The following is a 20,148-nucleotide window of genomic DNA, read 5'->3' as shown; positions in this document are numbered from 1 at the left end:
TGGAAAGATGCCGGTCCTCCAAAGGTTAATAGGCTTCCGGTAGATAAAGCGTTAACGGACGAGGAACAGCGGCGAAAAAATGTCTAACGATCCCGTCATCGATCCAAACAAAATTTCTACTCGCCTAAGTTGCAGATTTATCCGTCAGCGAAACTGGCAAACGAAAGTTTTCCGGGAAAGAGCGGTTTCGATGCCGGGCTCGATAACGGGGGAAAAGCAAAGTAAAAGAGAGAGAGAGAGAAAGAGATAATAATAATTTTTATAACACGCGACAGACCAGCGTCGTCCGCCGTGATTGATGTGCAATATAGATCTCGTTCCGCCGGTGGACATTGTCACGACCAGATCGTGGATCTCCATGCGTTTGTGCCATGTGCAAAATGAAATACGAGAGAACGTGTGGATGCATAAAAATTAGCCCTTTTTCTATTCTTATCGGGAGGAAGCTTGCAGTCAATCAGGCTCTTTTCAATTATTATTAATCTTTGCAGCGCTAAGTACGCATATGGGACTTTGCGAGAGGATTCGTGGCGTACTTACAATAATGTTACAAGGCGAAAATGGCGTATCGCGCCATTACCATAAGTGGACAGCGGAAGTATGTGCGAATTTACACTTTCATGGACAGATGCAGAGCGATTCGAATTGAACGGACTTTCTTCCGCTAATGCTCTCGATAGATTGAAAATGAAACGAAGTACTAAAGTGAGCTACATTTTTCGAGTATGCCGGTTCCGCATTCTCATCGTGAGATACGAGTTCGTTCGCGAATGTTGCGATGATAATTAAAATCGAATGATATATGGTCTGATTATACAGAAAAATTTTGTTGGACCGAAGGAAATTAGGTAGATACGAACGAAGTTGGAGAAACGGAGGCGAATACAAAATATTATGTTAATATAATGTTAATAGAAGTGATAATAAAATATCTGTTCAGTCTAATGAGAGTTGGGCGCGGTCAAACAGTCCAAGCGACAGAATAAAGTCTGATTAGCTTAGATAAATTAAGAAGTACGGAAGCAAAGAAGGTAACATGCAGAGGGCGTCATAAACATGTTAATAAAATCAATTTTGTTTCTAACAACAACAAGATTGGAGATTCGGTTCATAATAATTGACGTTCTCAGACAAGATCGTCTTCGTTCTCAGCGAAGATTCGCATGGTGTCGCCGACGAAATGAGAGGCGCGAATAATGCTCCTTCGCATTTCTAAGGCTCGGCGTGCAATGGCGGTTTAATGGCATTATTCGAATGCAGTCCTCGCTGACGTCCGACAATTATCGACGCGTCGTTAAAATTCTCCGTGGGCCGCTGTGCCGTGCAGCAGAGACATCAACGGCCGCATGAACGATAACGCTACGCTTTGCTAGAAACAATTTGCAATGCACTCCAAATCTGCCAGATAAAGTTCGCGCTTGTTTCCTTCTGCATAAAAACACATTAACGTGAAAATTTTCGGTTCGCACTGGACTCAACGTCAAGACTCTACTAATACGTATACCATAGAAGTACAAATAAAAATATGGAAATAATTAATCATCGACGCAAACATTCGTACTTGTATCTTGACTTGATTGAATCTCCCAGACACTGAAGCCTACCAATTGCATCTAAATGATGAAGAATTGTTTATTTTTTGCCCACAAGAAACAGCAAAGACTACAGAAAAGTGTATAAATATTGTCACGTTCTCTACAATTTGTTGAATTTAGGGGAGGCAGAAATTAATTTTTATTCGATTCCCCTTGCCCGCAACTAATGCAGGCAATACTTCTACTTTGCACAAGCATGAACAATCCAGTTGTACGCTGGAAAATTGATTTCTCTATCCGCTGAGCTTTTCGTTCCTTGGCGAAGATAGTCTTGCGCAATCGCGCCGATTCGTCGTAAAATTATGCGATTACGCAAGATGTACGGTTTTGATCGCGCGAGGCCCCCGCGGATTACGTTTACGATAACGCGAAATTACACAACGGGACGCGTGCGTGCGTGCGTGCGTGCGTGCGTGCGCGCCGGTGACCGAACGTGGACCGAAAAGTAACGAGGTCGGCCTTCCAATTGCCGTTTCGGTTCAGCATTTTCAGCTGACTGTCATTGACTTTTACCATCTCGGTGACCGCTGCCACCGTCGCCTCCACCACCGACTGCGTTTTACTTTCTAGAACCGTTACGGACCGCGACCATAATCGTTGCATCGTTCGCAATTCTAGCCGAAATTCCACCGTTGCGCTACCAGTCGATTTCTCACCCTTTCGAGCAGAACTTGACGAATTGAAGAAAAAATACCCTCTTCCTGGAGAATAAGAATCAATTTTTTCAAAGAGAATCTTGTAGCTTAACTCTTTCGGAGTGTCTCTGTGAAATTTCACGTTAGGATTCGCAATATTCTCGATGTTATTAATTTTTTAGTGGCAACCTCAAGCATTATCAATTAAAAATTTCAACTGTCCTCGCGAAGAGTCCTTTTATCGTTTGAGCAACAATAAAAACGATAGGTTGCATAGATTTGTTTTTTACATAGATTTGACTTTTCTATTATATCATAAAATATGCATAATAAATAGTTCCGGACCGTCTGAACAAATATGCATTCAAGTATTACAAAAACAACTCTAGGCTACTGATAAGACATCCTTCAGATAGGCAAGGTCGGGAAGGTCTCAATGAAAGTTATTTAAGCATCACGTTATCTGTCAAATTTAACATATTCGGCACAATTCTCGGTATCTACTTAACATATTTTCAAATGTAACATTACATGTTGAAAGTTACAAAATAACAAATAAACAACAATATAGTTGCGCATATACTATTTGAGTAGGCCCTGCAAGAATAAAGCATCAAAAATAATGCAAACCGTTGATGACGCCAGCAGAAAAATATAGATTTCGTCGGGTTATCGAAAACTGTGAATTGCAAATACGCCAGGCTTTGCACTCTTTATCACCGTGCGCCGTATTATGTTACATTGTAATAGGTTACATAGTAATAGTTTATGCGTAATACGGCTGTCACAAATAACCATTAGACAGCACATTTTTTTCTATTCGAAGAGGAATTAGTCAGCCAATAATTTTACGAGTCTTTAACGCGATAAAACAAGGATTCTTTTAATCTGTTTATGCGACGAGATAATAAAAAGCGGGACTTTGCATAGTAGTCCGTTGATCACGTTTACATTTGAACGGTACCGAACGCCGCCATCTTGTTTCCTTGGTCAGTCTTTGGACTTTGAACTTCCACTATTTCTCACTGTCGCATGTCGTCGCCGGCGTGTGTGGCAACAGCGTGAAACGATTGTCCGACGTTTACGGGGAGCTGTGAGAAGAAAAGTTTTCCTTTCGAAGGAAAGCGAATCTCATGGGATGGTGGACAATTCTGAATTCGCAGGCCGCCCCACGTGATCGCTCGGATTTCCCATTGTTGCTCGCGAGAAAGTATATTTCTCGGGATCTTTCACATCGCGGCCGTCGCGCGTCGAGCGCGATTTCTGCGCGAGACCGAAACGATAATTAACCTTTCCCAGATTGGGATCTACGTGGCGACGGGATCTGTGTTCTTCACGCCCTCTGAGAATGGGCATTCGAATATTTATGGGCGCATTATGCGATTCATCTCGGCTGGGTTACAAGAAAACGACTTTATACTGAAGTGCTTTGTCAAATTTCCTGCAGAATCTTTCCTTCTCCTCATAGATGCATACAATTTATGGCATATTGTAGCGATGGCTTTACAGAGTACGTACATCTTGTTATTTTTATAGAATGTCAAAGGGAACAATTTTTAAATTCCTCCTGAAGTATCGTATTCACTGTGGCAGTGTGACGTATCAGTCACAGTGATCGACATTTCAATTTTTCACCACCGTTCCTGATATAATTTCATGCTATTATTTACCGCATATTAGAGAGTAGAATTCGTAGAATACGGACGTATTTTTAGTTTTTACGGAATAACAGTGAGAACCATTTTTATACTGCTCTCAATGTTTCCTAATAGATTCACTGTCTGAACGTCATCCACTATAAGCAACAATGAACACGTTATTTTTCTACCACTGTTTCCCACATTATTCCAGGAAATTATTTATTGTATAATAGTGCGTAGCATTCGTAGAATGCGGACATATTTTTATTTTTACGAAATAACAGTGAGAACCATTTCTATATCATCCTCAATACTTCTTATTGTTAATCAGATTCACTGCCTGAACAACCAACAATGAACATTTCATTTTATCCACCGCTGGTCCCCACATTATTTCATAAAATTATTTGTTGCACATTGAAATACAAGGTTCACGGAACGCGGACATATTTTTATTTTTTTTTAAATTCCCGTCGGAACAATATTTAAAACACGGATCAAAGAAGGAAAGTCCAACAATGTAACAATTCGTCGAAAATGGAACAAAATCTGGAAAGAGTAATCGTGAAAAAATCATGTTGCAAAATTATCATATTGCGCTTCCTGAATCCCCCAGATCGGATACGAGCAATTTTGTGAAAATCCTCAGCCAGCCGGATCCATAAATTTCTCGCGGATGATGATCATCGACGGAAAGTGAAACGCGATCTGCCCGTAGAACCGCTTCCCGGACTCTCGATCGATTAAGAGTGAAGAAACCGTGTCGGGATCGTCACGGCGCGATCTCCGGCCATCTATCCGTCGATCGCGCGGAATGCCGAACCGGAAGGATCCACGGATCGAGAACCGGAAACGGTTCGTTTTCGCGGCCGCGCTGCGCCGCGCGGGATTGTCGAAAAACGGATCGGTAACTTTTACTAACACGCGTCGCTTTCTCCATTCGACCTGATCGACGAAGGAAACGGCCGAGTCGCCGAGGATAAAATCGCGTTTCAATCGAGTCGCTCGTCGCAGCCTCCGCGCGCGGAAATGATAATTAACAGGGTTGATCCGACGGGATCGAGACCGAATCGCATGCGGTAGCTCGAAATCATTCGATCGACGACCCGGACGGTGGCGGAATATTTCTTAGCCGCGTTCCTCGTCTGGCGTTAATTATTAATTACAGGGGAAACGGCCGAAAGAATTGCTCGCAGCCAGAATCGACGAGAGAGCAACGCTGGCCTCGCGTTCCAGCGAATTTCTCTCGTGTTCGAAGCGCTATCGTCCATTTCAGACTCGTGTTACTTTTCACTTTTTCGAGTCGTTTCTAAAAAGCGATCTTTCTTGCCGCGAACAATGATGCCGACGTGAGCCGTTTAATTCCCTGGTCGTTGTATCGATTTCAAAGAAGAATGTACAAATAATCGGCAACGAGTATAGGAAAATATTTGTCACTCATTGTCTTTTATCGCTTGATAGAATAAATTCGGCATATCTGGCGGAAGAATCTACAAAGGCGCGACAGGTGAAGAAAAATAAGCGAAGTGAGAATTGCATAGTAGCCTCACAGAGACCTCGATTAACCAATCCAGTGTCCTCCTTTGCGCAATAGAACCTTATCGATTGCAAAACTGTACGCGCAAAGAAAAACCGACTGCAGAGGCGCAGAAAAATGGCAGAAAAATCGTAGGAGTGCGAAAAGGGGAAAAAGCGATAACAACACGCGAATCGGCGAGCCCCGGGCTCGTCCTCTCGGGCCACGGATTGGCCCGATCGAGACCGCGATTTTGCCATCATCGCTTTCGAATTTCCTGCGGCGAGGCCGGCTTTGGTAACGTCGACGGTTTCTCACTTTTCAACGGAAGCGAAGGGGCCACCGGGCGAACGACTAATGGTCACCTTACGCGAACGGACTCGTTCTCTTTTCGCCGAACGATCTCACAGAGAACCACGCGTTGTGGGAAAATCCAACGCTACGATTTTCGCCCCCTCCCCCACTATTCCCAACAATTTCTTGGATCTTGGAAAACCGTGCAGAACTCGTATACTCGTTCGCAGCGATCATCGTGTCCGCGACGGTCGCGATCCACACCGGTCCATCCCTGGAAACCGATACCGGTCTCTAAATCACATGATCGGTCGATTTTCGCGGTTGTCTACACTGTTTGCGTTCTACGGTAATTGCGCAGCAATTAGACCGCGAAAGTTCGCGCATTTTCTCCGGAGATTTACCAGAATGAATGAAACAGTTGATTGACTGGAAACTGCATTGTTTTATTGTGCTGGTTGTGGCAATTTTTTATTTTTAGTCCGGGAAATGTAATTCTAGTTTTAGTTTCATGTTCACAGACTTTGTAATAAGTGACATTAGTATTTATCAGTACGATCTCGACAATTTCCAGAAATCCGCATGAGGAACTCCGAAAGATGTCGAAGAAGGCAACGAGGATCCCGAGGAGCGTTCGAGAATTTGCAGAAAGGTAAATAATCCCCAGCAAAATGGCATACCTTCAGCTAGATGCCTCGGGATCCCGATGAATCCTGTCGAGGGTGCGAGAGTGGCGATCTCCTGTCTTCTCTAATCCTCTAAGTGTAATCCTGGCCAGGCAGGGACGTCATCGATGGTGTACGATTGACCGGCAGCATCGGTCCTCGGGGACTATCATGCGCGTGGTATCCTTGGAAATCGAGCAACCGACGAATGATCACCAGAGCACACACCACAAAATCCCGGTTCTTACGGTTCAGGACCCGGAGAGAAAGAACCGGCGGCACACAGCACAGCTTGGACGAATGAATCTCGTTTCCCACGGACCTCTGTGATCGATCCTGTCACGGGCTCGAGACCTGAGATTCGGCTGAATAGAGAAGAGCCTGAAGAGGAGGCTCGTGGCGGGCCTATCTTGTCCTCCGCGACTTTCGAGTCCTGACGCGAGACTGAGGCGGTCACAGCCGAGTAGAATCAAGCACCGCGACTCGACTACAACCTGCCCGCGTCTCTTTCTCCCTCCTTCACTCTTTCTCTCCTTCTCCTTCTCTCTTTCTGTCTCTCCCTCTCTCTCTCTCTCTCTTTCTCACTACCGAGCGACCACCTTCCACCACTCTCACGAGTCGATAATTCCGTCCTTTTTCGACGCGACGCCTTTCTTTATCACCTTTCCTCCACCTGTCGTCCTTCCACCGATTTTTAACCACCTCCTGCCACGCCGGCCTGCTCGCGACCCTTTACGTTCCTGTCTGATTATGGCTTTCTTTTTACCCTTAGCTTCGACGAGATTCGCTGCTGGCATCCGCAACTCCGTCAAACTGGTTTGCCCACAGCCTCGAGAGTGATAATTGTGTGTTCTCGTGGAAGCTGATGTTTGCGGATTTCGCTGTGTTCTTTGGTTTCGTGTGAATCCATGTGATCGCCTCGATGATCCAGGGGATACTTAATTTTTGAACAACCTGTACACAGTTCAGAGAGGCGAACCTGCCACTATACAGATAAGATGACAGCCAGTCTCTTCTGGTTTGCCAGTCTTGAAGCTCTTACAAGGCTTCGGACATGTTACGCATTCGACTTTCGTCCTTATTTACGTGTACCTTGCAATTTAACCGGATCATTCGCTCGAACAGAATTCTCTGCAGCATTCTCCAATCAAGCAAAAGACAGACGCCATAAAGATGCAAAATCGTCGAACGGAAGATTGAAATTCAGGCTCCATCGGCTTCAAAAATTCTGGCGTAACATTTGAAACTGAAATCTGCAAATACAAAATATTTTTCAAATTTTCGATCGAGTATCAAGCGAAAGGAACACCGTGTGCACCGAGGAATTTGTTTCCACGCCGAACGACAGATGCCGTCACACCAATTCCAATAATTGAATATTGATGATTGGAACTCTGAGCCCCGGTCTCCAAATAGAAAAAGCCTTACTCACGTCGATTAGAGTTAGAATCGACGGGAGATATCCGACGTTTTGAGACGGAGGATCGATCCGAGAGAGGTTTCATTTAAGGCGCCTTCTGGCTTCGTGATTGAGTAATCAAGGCATTTTCATGTATCGAATGAGTCACGACCGGCTCGGCTTCGCAATCAATTTCACGGGAAACTGTATGTTGACCCATCGTTCCATTAACGAACTAATGATATCCTTTACGAAACGCGGACGACTGTGCTGCGTGCGATACGATTTGACTCGCAGACTCCATGAGTCGATCGGCTGACCGCTGTGTTTGGAATGACTATGCTTCTTTTTCCTGGGTACCCTGCGTGCGTTGAATCACAGGCAAGAACGATTAAAAATGTTCGAACAGTTCACGATCGTGACCGCGAAGCCGATCGCCGAAGGTGCGTCTAGGTTAGCACTTTCTTCCTCTGTGCACTTTCGCACTCGCATTATGATTTCCAATAAATCAGGAAGGTTTCCTCTAATTTCCACCTTTCCACTTTTTGCTCGGGTTAATCTATCTCTGTAAAGTACTTTGACGTCAGCATCAGAAGGTTGCAGTAATTATATCACTGTCAAGAAGAATCGCTTTATTTTGCTTGAGACGTTCATTTTCGAACTGTCATGTCTTCGTGAGAAAAAAAATCGTACCTCAGTGTACCCTGGCTCGGTTCAGCATTTGTTCAAAGCTGATTTTTGTCCAAAAAATGTTCCATTTGGGGTTTAAATAATTTTAAAGAATTTGTAAGCTTCTCAGAAAAAAATACCATTCAGAGGTTAAGAAGTACAAGCTCCACCCTTCAAAATGAGACGAGAAAAATCACCGTACGATTTTTTCCCGTGAAGTAACAGCGCCTCAGAGATCGCCCACGTGTCACTGAAAATCCTTCATTTCTGTACAGAATTTATTCTCTGGCAGACAGCCTAATATTTGCGAAAGCCTAATGCTTATCACCACGCGCGTATCTCCTTCCTCGTCGCTAGTGCAAATTATCGAGCTCCATCTAGGATCGTTGTGGCGTTAAATCGTTCCGTAAACACTAGTTTAAACGGTTTCTGCGTGAACAAATGACAGAGGGGAGTATTTCAGGTGGTCAAATTACAATTTCGGATGTAGTTGTTTTTGTTGTGACGTGTGGTCAACCGTGGACGCTCGCTAATTCGCGAGACACACACTCGCCTGGCCTCTCCGCATGAATTTTGCAAGCCTCGCTAACGCAATTGTTTGCGTTCGCTCGTGTGCTCCCGCTGGTCGATCGGTTGCCTTTCGACGAGAGGGAAACGTTGAAGATCTCTGTAACGAAGTTCCGGATGTCCCCTGTGAAAGAGAGTTTCTCGCGATCTTACGTCACTGGTTACGGAACCGGAACTCTGGTGGAATTTGGAGAAAAAGTTTGCGACGATCTCGCCAATGGTTTTCGCCAAAATCGTCAGAATCGGTCAAGAAAATTGTTTTCACCGATCGGAGGCCGTTTTGATATTTTATGTAACACGAGATCGCGATAGTGATCCTTTACCTCGCCTAGTTGCACCCCGCGGAATCCCGTGCACCGTCGACCCGCTTTTTGTACCCGTTCCTCGTACTCAAGGAAACCGGTACGCGTCACCGATCGTCATTCGTTGACGCAGATCCCGTGGATCGCGCGTCACCCGACGTTGTCGATCATTTTCGACCGATTGACGTTGTCTTCCTTAAAAACCGTTGATCCGCTCATTGACAGTCCCGGTGAATATTCGTCGTTTGCCATAGTGACGCTTCTGATTCAATGAAGCGAAACAGGTTCCCCTACGGACGCGCAAAAATCGTTCCACAGAAACCATGCGATATTAAACTATCTGGATTAAGTTATCGCTGACGCAACGTACAAGTCTGACGAGTTGCTGAAACTCCGAAGAAATGTCGATCGATCAGCCGTTTTCGATCGAATTTTATTTTCGTCCGAGAGAGGAGATCGAGAGGTGTCTATTGCGATTCTAATCGGGTCGATCCGAACGATCGAACAAACGATTTCATTCCAGGTCGCGAAGTAGCGACCATAACACCGGTGGTCAAGACGGTCTGCACTTTCCCCAGCATTGCGTAACACGGCCCCGGAGCCTGACGTAATGGAAGCCTGATTAAATAACAGGAAATTATGCATCGCTCCCTTTCGACAATTGGCGCACGTGATTTCGAGAATTGCCCCGCAAAAACAACCCTGACGATCGAGACGCGCCTCCCGGCGGAATTGCTGTTGTTTTGGTTCTGGTTTCCGCTGGCATGTACGAACGGCCGATTAGGTACGTGATTAGACGTTCATTTTATCAATGTAGTTTACAGAAGTGGCAGTATGTGCCAGAGAAATGGATAGGAAAGTCGATTTTATAATGTACCCGATCGTTGCTCGGAAGAAAATGGTCGGGCCTTAAGGGGATTCTTCCAAGCAATTTTACAATGTGTTCCCGTAGAAATTTTTTAATGTTTCAAGGCTTAACTTGAAGCTTGAAGATGCTGCTTTGAGGTAGGGTCACGGAGGTTACGAAAAAAATTTCGATATCGCGTTAGAAAATTTAGGAAGCCTGACCCTCAGCTGAAAGTTGAGTCGAGTTCAAAGGGATTCTTCCAAACAATTTTACAATGTGTTCCCGTAGAAATTTTTTAATCTTTCAGGGCTTAACTTGAAGCTTGAAGATGGTGCTTTGAGGTAGGGTCACGGAGGTTACGAAAAAAATTTCGATATCGCGTTAGAAAATTTAGGAAGCCTGACCCTCAGCTCAAAGTTGAGTCGAGTTCAAAGGGATTCTTCATAGCAATTTTACAATGCGTTCCCGTAGGAATTTTTCAATGTTTCAGGGCTTGACTTGAAGCTTGAAGATGGTGCTTTGAGGTAGGGTCACGGAGGTTTCGAAAAAAATTTCGATATCGCGTTAGAAAATTTAGGAAGCCTGACCCTCAGCTCAAAGTTGAGTCGAGTTCAAAGGGATTCTTCATAGCAATTTTACAATGCGTTCCCGTAGGAATTTTTCAATGTTTCAGGGCTTGACTTGAAGCTTGAAGATGCTGCTTTGAGGTAGGGTCACGGAGGTTACGAAAAAAATTTCGATATCGCGTTAGAAAATTTAGGAAGCCTGACCCTCAGCTCAAAGTTGAGTCGAGTTCAAAGGGATTCTTCATAGCAATTTTACAATGCGTTCCCGTAGGAATTTTTCAATGTTTCAGGGCTTGACTTGAAGCTTGAAGACGGTGCTTTGAGGTAGGGTCACGGAGGTTTCGAAAAAAATTTCGATATCGCGTTAGAAAATTCAGAAAGCCCGACCCTCAGCTGAGACAAGGTTGTGTCGATTTTACAATGTGTTCCCGTAGGAATTTTTTAATGATCAAATAGTACATTAAAAAATCCAAACGAAATAGAAGAAGCACTCCAGGGGTCGCAAGCTTCAGATCAATCTCAGACAACACCCAACTAAAAGGAGTTAAACTCAAACGGAGTTAGAGGTACTCACGCAGAGCGAATTTCTCTCAGTCGGAGGAGAGGAGGACAAGAATTTCGGGGCCGAGCATGCGCGAGGAGGAATCACCGCGCGGACACGAGCGTTTCCAAGCGGATCGAACGTGTTTGTCTGCACGCCAGCTTCGGAACGAACGTATCTTATGCAGTAGTACGAGAGACGATATTGACCGTTCTATCTGGCCGAATCCTCGAAGGACGAGTTCCATACACGGCGAGAGAAACGCGTTGACAAGAAGGGAGGAGTGCGTTCGATTAGTATGCCGCGTCGATGTTGGCGCTGTTCGGGTGTTCCTCGTGCTTCTGCTCTCGTGGCCGCTTTCGATCCGTTTATTTACGGAATCTGCGCAGTGAAAAGGCGTTCGCGAAAATCACGACTTGTATATTTAGAATGCGCGCGTGCGAGCCAGACTGACATGAATTGCCGTCATTGTTTCGGCGGATATCCGGCCCTTCGTGAAAGAAGAACGAAATTCGCCGTGCAACCCCCGAAGGAAAATTGACACGTAGAGCTACATCGAAATTATTTATTGCTTCACCGACTCGTTTGCCAGTAAAAATAAGGATGCAAATCTGTGTAAAACTAGTGAACCAAAGTAGGGATGCAGAGCTGCGTGAAAATTATTCGAGGCCTCACCGACTCGTTTGTTAGCAGAAATAAGGATGTAGGCGTGTATAAAAATGATTCATCGGTCTGTAGACTCACGTGTGAACAAAAATGAGGGTGCAGAGCTAACAAAAATTTGCAAATTGGCCGAAGCCGACGCTGTACACGAGAGAAAGAAGTGTTCCAAGACTTTCGAACGCGAGAGTACCCGCCACTCATTTCGCGAGCCACGGATAAGCAGTTAATGGAGTTCCAAGTCTAATGGCGACAAATGCAACGATGAGGCAAGATGTCCAAGGGATGCAGCAACCGAATCGACGGATCCCCGCGTAATCCGTGGGATTACAGCGACATTCACGACTTGTGCGTGTTAATTTTCCCGCGTCCACTGGTTGCCGGCCGCCTCGAAAAAGTGAAAGCGGCTCGGCTGTTTTTCGATCCGGAGGCCATCCGGCCGAGCACACACGCACACACCGGTTTCCCATACGAATCATCGATTCCATTGAACGAGCACGGCCATCGATAAGCCTCCCCTGTCATTAACAGACCGATCTCGACTTTTTGCTTTTTATAACCGCGGTATCCTTTAAACTGCACCGTATACAGGGTCGATTATAATAAATGGCCCAGACGCGTTCTCTGTTTCCAGGCCGATCGAATCGTATTTCCGAGCCTCGATCATTTTATTTCTGGATGTACTTTCATCAATGAGTCACCGCGGGGACCGATAATTCGGTTTTCAGAATTTTAAACCTGTTGAATCATTCTGGGTCAGCTTTTACGACTTCTGCCAGTTTGCAGTCTGCGAAATTGTACGGATGATTTTGCACTCAATTGTTGCAAGTGTATCGTGCTTTATCGATAGGGACGTAGGGACTGACAGTAGCAAGGTTGAAATCGTCATTTAGCGTGACAGGAGCTCGCCGGTTTTACTCAGTATGCGCGGCCCGTGTGACGTGGGCAAATCTTATTCTTATTGTCAGCAGGTTAAACTAAAATGGAGGGGAAGGTCTCTGCAAGGTCTCACGGAGCGTAGTGTCAGCCACCTTCGCGGAGACTTCTTCGGGTAAAAGCGAAAGTCTCGCTTGGTGCGCGTGCACTTGTCGAGACGAACGCTCGCGGAGAGGCCGATTTTCTTCGGACCGGCCGACCCCTTTCCCTATTTTTCGATCGACGACTCCTTTATCCCCTCCTTTCCCCACTTCCTTGATTTTTTTCATACAAATCCCACCATTTTTGTCTCACCTGTCCATTCGCTTTTCATTTACCCTTTCGTTCTACACAATTTACCAAAAAATGCTCCCTCGAATTGATTGAGATCTCTGACTGCCTTTTGCATTTTTAAACTACTTTTTGACACCCCTATTTTTACATATAACTCATATGTCCATAATCAATTCCACAGGAATAATGAGCTTGTGAGTATCGCGCTAATGAATTGTTGTTACCTTACCATTACGCCATAGACACGTAATAATGATGATGGATAAAGAAACGAAGCAACGGAAGATGAAATAAAAGCGATTGAAATGGTGTAAAAGCCCGGCTCGGTGTACGGTGTGTGCGTTTCTATGAAGCGTATAATAATATTGTAATTGCTGTTATTGTTGCACAATGGTTGACGTGCAAGAGAAACGGGAGCCATTAATTCCTCATGAAAACCAATGGGTTGTTCAAACAACGTGGACAGATACATCTACGCCGGTATTTCCTGATTGTTACGAGCAAGTGAACCCGCTGTCTTCGGATCACGCGATCCAATACCAACGTGGCCTGTCATTAAGCGTTTCGAATTGGACACGCGCGATTAATAGCGGTTCGGACCGGTGCGCCGCGGCGAAACGAAAAGAGAGAAATTCTATAGGCCTCTCACCTAATCCCGTGTTACGCATTTTGGTACGTGTAACCATTTTTTGAAAAACAAGATCGTGTTCTCGTTCGGGGAAAATTCCAGTGCCGACAATACCTATTTGATTCAAAAACACCATACGTGCTAGCAAAAAGGTTACTGTTCCATCTTGTACCGCTCTCCTGCCTCTGTAAATTGCTGATACATTTTTCTCTCCATTTTACAGGCACTCGTTCGAACATCGCGATATGTATGAGTTTGAACATAAATTCAAAATCTGTACAATCCTTGAGAAGCCTATTAGGACCTGGCCCTGTAAGAATATTATTTCTTTTCGATAGCAAAAGCTTCCGAAAAGAATTATTTTCCACATTTGACTAAAATCTTTTTGCAATTAAGAAGAATGTACTCGGAATTCTTCTCGGAAACGATTGACCAGTTTATGGGACGGTTGTCTGTAATTTAACTTGGGTGAAGATCGTCTTAGATCGTTTCCAATGCAGCAAAGCGCCATTTCGATTTTATTTCGACTCGCTGCACCGGGGATCGGGGTTAAACGAATCGGTCACGTTGCAAGGCTATTAAAGAACATATTGAAGGATCAGTTGGGGATTAACGAAGGAATCTCGTCGGACGATGGGGTTATTAGTGTCGCGCCATTGGCCGATGCTAATGTTATGGTTGCTCAATTAACCTTGCTCGATTCTCGTTGCTCGTCCAGACGACTCGGCCGAACCGACATGGGATATTGGGCAAGCGGATCGGCCGATTTAACCCTGAAACAGACGTCCCGGGCAAGAAAGACGGGCCGGACGCGAGAAACCGCCACGGGGGTATCGAACCGGGTCGCTAAATGCGGCCGAAGGTACGGTGTAGACGTGAAAGCGGTCAGTCCGGCTGCCATGTTACGTAAATCCCAGGAAGAGCGATCGAACGTCGCACCGTGCGCTCGTCGACACCGGCCGATAATCGCGCGGCACAGGGGTTTTCCGTTCTACAGCCACCTCCGATCGTAGACCTTGTGCCACTTAGTACGGGGGAGCCTCGAAACCTGACTGCAATTCCGTCGATACGCTGTGACCATTACGAGAACAATTGAATTTCAATGGCACTCGCGTCGGACGCTTGCCCCCTTCCTATGGGAAACCATTTCTAATCGGTCAAATTGCTTTGATCACTTGGCTCGGGAATTGGAGATGAGGTCCTGAGAGGCCTTCAAGGTTGGAGAACTTTGAGGTCAGAAGGCAATTATGGGGACAGGAAGTCTTTGACATTGGAAAACTTTGAGGCTGGAGACATTTGAAATGGGAGAACTTTGAGACCTGGGGGCCCTTGAGGTTGGAGAACCTTGAGTGTGTAAGAGCTTCGAAATTGTAGAATTGGAATCACAGGACCTCTCCAATTAGAGAACTTTGAGATCAAAGGGGCTTAGGAGAACTTTGAGGTTTGGAGATCTTCAAAATTGGAAAGCTTTGTGCTCGGAGAACTTTGAGAATTGGACACTTATGAATTTAGAGAACTTGGGAATTGGAAGGCCTTCGAAGCTGTAAAATTTTGAGATTTTCGGGTAATTAAAGTTGGGAAACTTTCGAGTGCAAAGCCCTTGAAATTTCAGAATTCTGAAGTTAAAGACCTCTAAAAATGTGAGCATCTTAGACTTAGGAGACGTTTCAAGTTGCAAAACTGTAAAAACCTCTGGAGAATAAAAATGCGTGTAGCTGGAAAATGGCAAAGTTGAAGTTCACAATTATGATGCTACCAATTCGGGAAACTTTGGACTCGAACGATTTTGAAACTGGCGACCCTCGCCGACTTTGCACACGAGTTTCAGCAACGTATTCTCGGTACCGCGCCAGCATTGTCAATTTCAGGGTTGCTAGAGAAAGCGCGTAAATTATATCTACGAGCGCGCGTACCGAGCATCGACGGTTGACCGGTGTTAATTGAGACAAGGAGAGATGTAACTCTGCTAGAAAGCGAATAAATTAGGTAACAAGGGCCATCTAAGATGTTAATGGTAGGGAGCATGGGTCGGAGATCGCTAACAACATGCTACAGGTATGTTCAACACCGACAACGTCTCCCGATGACTTGGTTCCTCAGCGAATTTGGCGATGTTTGCGTAACAGTCAACTATTGCATTGGAATGCAAATGACACGTGTCAGGAGCGTGATAAATATTCATGCAATTCTTTAGCGCAGACTGTGCTTTTTTCTCGCGCACGTTGCACGCTGCTGCCGGCTGAATAGCATACTGAAAAAAAATCCGAGTCCCCGAGATGAACGCCGAGACAAAAATAAGGAAATCATCGAACGCAGAAAAAGTCGATGCATATACATACGAGAACGATTACTCTTGCGGACGGACACGACGCGAGAAGATGGTAACGAGTGCAAATCCAGCTTCGTTTTATTTCGAAGTACTCGAAGAAATGGTTTGTTTACCAACTATAGATAGCATCATTGACGGACGATACCGTTACATCTCCCGTATAATGTTTGTGTTTCCGGGATTTCTCGATCGCGAGTTAAGTAATTCGCGAGAGATAATATTGCGCATCGATTCGCGGAAGCGCCGATCGAAAGAGACGCCATTATCGTGTCCGTAACTCGGTCTCGATCCTGTATACGAGCCCCTGCAATTTCGTGTATTGAATGGCATTTATGTAACGCGCGAGGATATTCGCACTGTCACGCAATCTTGTGTACCTTTTCTTAATGATTATCAGTCGATGCGCGTTTTTATGTTAACGAGACACGGGTCGAGAATTATGCTAATTCCGCGGGGACCGTCGCGTAACCGGGATCGAGCGATACTTGCCGATGTCGCCAGCAGATGGCTGCTAATACCGATCAAAAGAAAGAAAAGGAAAAAGCTTGGAAAATCAATTCATCTCTCTTTATTACGCATAAAAATGTTCAGTCAATTTCTCACAAATTCTACTTGGGACTAATTGACAATTGCATATTCAAAGCGTGGAAATATTCTCGAATAGCTAGTTTCTAGATAGATCTGAATGTCAAATGAATTACCAACGCGACGAAAAAGTATTTCATTGCAGAGTTAATTGAGGAAAAAAATTGTTTAACTCTTTCGCGTTCAGGAATGTTCGATCCAACCGCCTCGGGCGACTCGTGGTGCCATCTCTCACGACACCTGTACACCTTGTTCTTGTTCATTGTTCACCGTATCGGTACAACAGAGACCGACAAAATGGCGGTCACTAATAATTCAAATAAAAAATATCCGAAGATTCGAGGCATCTAAATTAATTTGACTTGCATTGCTCCTCTCCAGTGTCTTCTACATTTCAAAAATCGTTAGAAACACGTTCTTCTTTCCTCAAACATAAATTATTCCCATAGGGGTTGAACTATTTTTTATATTTTCAATTTTTGTGCTGTACGTACGATAAATTAATAGAAAAATTGTTAAGAAATTGACGAATCTAAATTGCTCTTATGAACTCAATTTTCTTCCAGTGTTTTCAGTATTTTAAAAAATTGTGGACCAATTCTCCAATTTTTTAACCTACCCCTCAGTCTAAATTTTCTACAGAAAGTACCTTTTATTCTCATATTTTTAATCATCATTTTTTACTTTCCCAAAATTGTAGACAGAAGAACAAGAAGGGAAACAGCAGGTCAGGCATCGAAGTCTCCAAATAGTAAAAAGAAATGTATGAAATTATTTTTAGAAAATTTAGAACGAAGAGGAAGAGGATCGTAATGATCGAGGCATTGAAGTCTCCGGAGATCGGAGCCGCGAGTTACCATAAATCCATGGAAAGTTGCGTTCACGGTAGTTCGGGCCGAGAAAGGCCTCTTCCCGGACGAGAGATCGATCGAGGATGCGCTCGTCCATTGCGATCCTTCGCGGGTTTAATCTATGGTTGCCCTTTCACCGTGTACAGTGATAAACCATGATCAGGCCGCGCGGACGAGTCTATTCGTCGGCCACTTTCTCGCGCGATTGCGGGCCACGATGTCGTCGCGTACCAATAACCCCCGGTGGCTCTTGCAAAATTCGTTTCGCGCGTTCGTTGGCCAACTTTTCCGAGTTTTCCACCGGGGAATCATAGCCCGCCCCGTTTTCTTGCGAGATCCTTCGTGAAAATTCAGGGTTACGTATGGAAACAGCCCCCGCACAGTCGGTCATTATACCTTGCGATTATTGCGAATTCCGTCGTGTATGCGCTGTTGTTAAATTATAGGACATTCGCGTTGCCGAGTGCAATAACGCAATAGCACGGTGCATTTTCTGCACTCAGTTTCAGCAGTCCAAAAATAACAATCAGTTTTAATAGATTGGTCAGTGTTTAATGGATACCTCACACGATCTACGAGGAAGTAGAATTCCTAATGGGATATTTAAGTGTCGTGATCGATCCACAGAAAGCTGCTTTTCAAGATCTACAGTCTAGCGGCATCATTAATGATAATTGCAGTTTCGATCTTCTTCCTTATCTGATTCGATCGATCAGCAACAGATCCCGAAGCGATCAAGAGTTAGACTCCCGTATAGTACGCGTCCGGAGATAGATCGGCAATGACGGAAGATTTCGCGGAAGAAAGGGAATTGCTAACGGGAGCATCGAGAGCCGAAGGCGGTTCGGAACCGGTTGGGAACCGGAATGCGGTTTACCATAAAACTGCCGTATGTATTCTGGGTGAATTCGTGAGTTTTGCGTACCGGTCACGTACCGGCGGCGAGTTACAAAACCCGCGCAAAACACACTCGGCTGTTTATGACGTTCAAATTACGATCAACGCGGTAACGAGGAAACGGCACGGCGCGCGACACAGCTTTTCTTATTTGCATACGGTTTCCTAATGTTATCCTCCGTTGCGACGTCCGTGCATAGATACCGCGGGGAAATCGTGCGTGCAACTCGTAACGAGCGATTCCATTCGAGGAGCCACGAATTCCCGGAAAATCATGCGCCTTTCTCATCGCTAACCAGCAGGCTCTGGTTCGAGGAAGACAATTCGCCAAATAAGGGGAACGAATGAAGGCCGTGCGAAGTTTGCTGAACTTCGCAAATGGCCACCCAATTCGATCGTGCTCAAGTGCTCCTCACGAGACGGTATGCAGGTGGGTAAATTGGGTGCACGCTGCTGATTTTCTGCACTTGCGACGACAATGCTTGGATGGACTACGAGACAGTAAAAGCTTCGGAAACATTGCAATAACAATATCGCATAAAAATTGGCAGGTTAATTTGTGAATGCTATAGGGCTTTTTTGCGTGAACTGACCGTTTGAAAAGTACGACGAATGTTCGAGGCTTCATTTTAATTTGTGAGTTGCCTTTGGTGGGAAATAGAAAAATTATCACGGCCATAATTGACAAGAAAGGGTTAAATTGCTTAAAGAAATAGGTATTGTGTGTACTGTTCATTCGCGTGATCTTGCTTTCTCCTTTTTATTTGACCATCCTTTCCAGATTCTTGAGCAGTCCTATCATCTGTTCATATTTACATAGTGAAATTGTGTTTGGCCTTGGAGCTTGAAAAATATTCTACATCTTCTCGGCGTGGACTTTGTAGGATACGTTCTCGAAAGATGCGAATATTGCCAATTCTGATTTCTTTAAAATCAATAATCTCCTCGTCTAAAAATTTCAATCGATTCCTGTACTTTCTAGTTTCGTAGTGTACTCTAGCCACTCTAAATGTGTATGTGCGCAAAACTGTGAAACTTGAATTGTGGATAAAAACTCTTCAAAACCTTTTAAATTTCACTTCAAACACTCACCAATGTAGTTTGAGTAGTACAAAAATTTCTAAAAAATCTTCAGCCCTCACAGAGCGACATCTGGATCAAATTTCAGCCTGGAAAAAAATCTACATCGACAAAAGCGCACGAATCTTAGCAAAACAACCCACCACAGTTGTTCCGCTGGTCGCAACTCGTGCACCTTGCCCAATCACGGCGTGTACCTGCTATTCACCGCAAGAGAGCCCATCTTGCCGCACTTGATGGTCTCACTATAATGCATTCTAGTCCGCCAAGGTCCGCTGGAAGATCGCTGGGTCATTATAGAAGCAGAAATGCACGGACGCGAGAAACGCGCGCGGGTTCTGGCCGGTTTCTCCCGACGAAAGTGAAGTAAAAGCGCGTGGAAAGACAGAAAAAATTGAACTCACGGTGGAGTAAGCCCATCGCTCCAGCTGAACATCCTCTTGATCCTCTCCCTGTGTTTCGGATCGCTCTCGATCTCCATGCTGCTTCTCTTCCTCTCCTTGTCTCGCTCTTTCTCCGCGATCGATGTAACGGTCGAAGGATTTCGGGGATTGATCGAGATCTCAGTCCCTCCTCAGCGACGCATCGTTGTCCTCCGGTTCTCGTCGCTGGGAATGCGTCACCGTGATCCTCGTACGCGATTGTCACGCTGCAAAGTCGAACCGTTTCTTTA

At 45.0% G+C, this 20,148-nt stretch overlaps 1 protein-coding gene across 3 annotated transcripts in view; it reads right to left on the bottom strand.

The window, feature by feature from the left end:
• Positions 1-20,148, bottom strand: part of Snu (ABC-type transporter snustorr) — a 59,935-nt gene that overhangs the window by 29,398 nt on the left and 10,389 nt on the right. For 2 of the 3 annotated variants that reach the window (XM_076794883.1, XM_076794884.1), the window contains exon 2: positions 19,880-20,124. In XM_076794883.1, the coding sequence (XP_076650998.1) occupies positions 19,880-19,956 (77 nt within the window). In that variant the 5' untranslated portion in view covers positions 19,957-20,124. Of the gene's footprint in view, positions 1-6,360; positions 6,806-19,879; positions 20,125-20,148 lie in introns of those variants that run through there. The other variant, XM_076794885.1, reaches the window with a different exon arrangement.

The sequence above is a fragment of the Halictus rubicundus genome, chromosome 10, assembly GCF_050948215.1.
Source record: "Halictus rubicundus isolate RS-2024b chromosome 10, iyHalRubi1_principal, whole genome shotgun sequence".
Lineage (NCBI taxonomy): Eukaryota > Metazoa > Arthropoda > Insecta > Hymenoptera > Halictidae > Halictus > Halictus rubicundus.
Note: the sequence above shows the minus strand (reverse complement) of the source record. Positions and strands in the feature narration are given on the sequence as shown.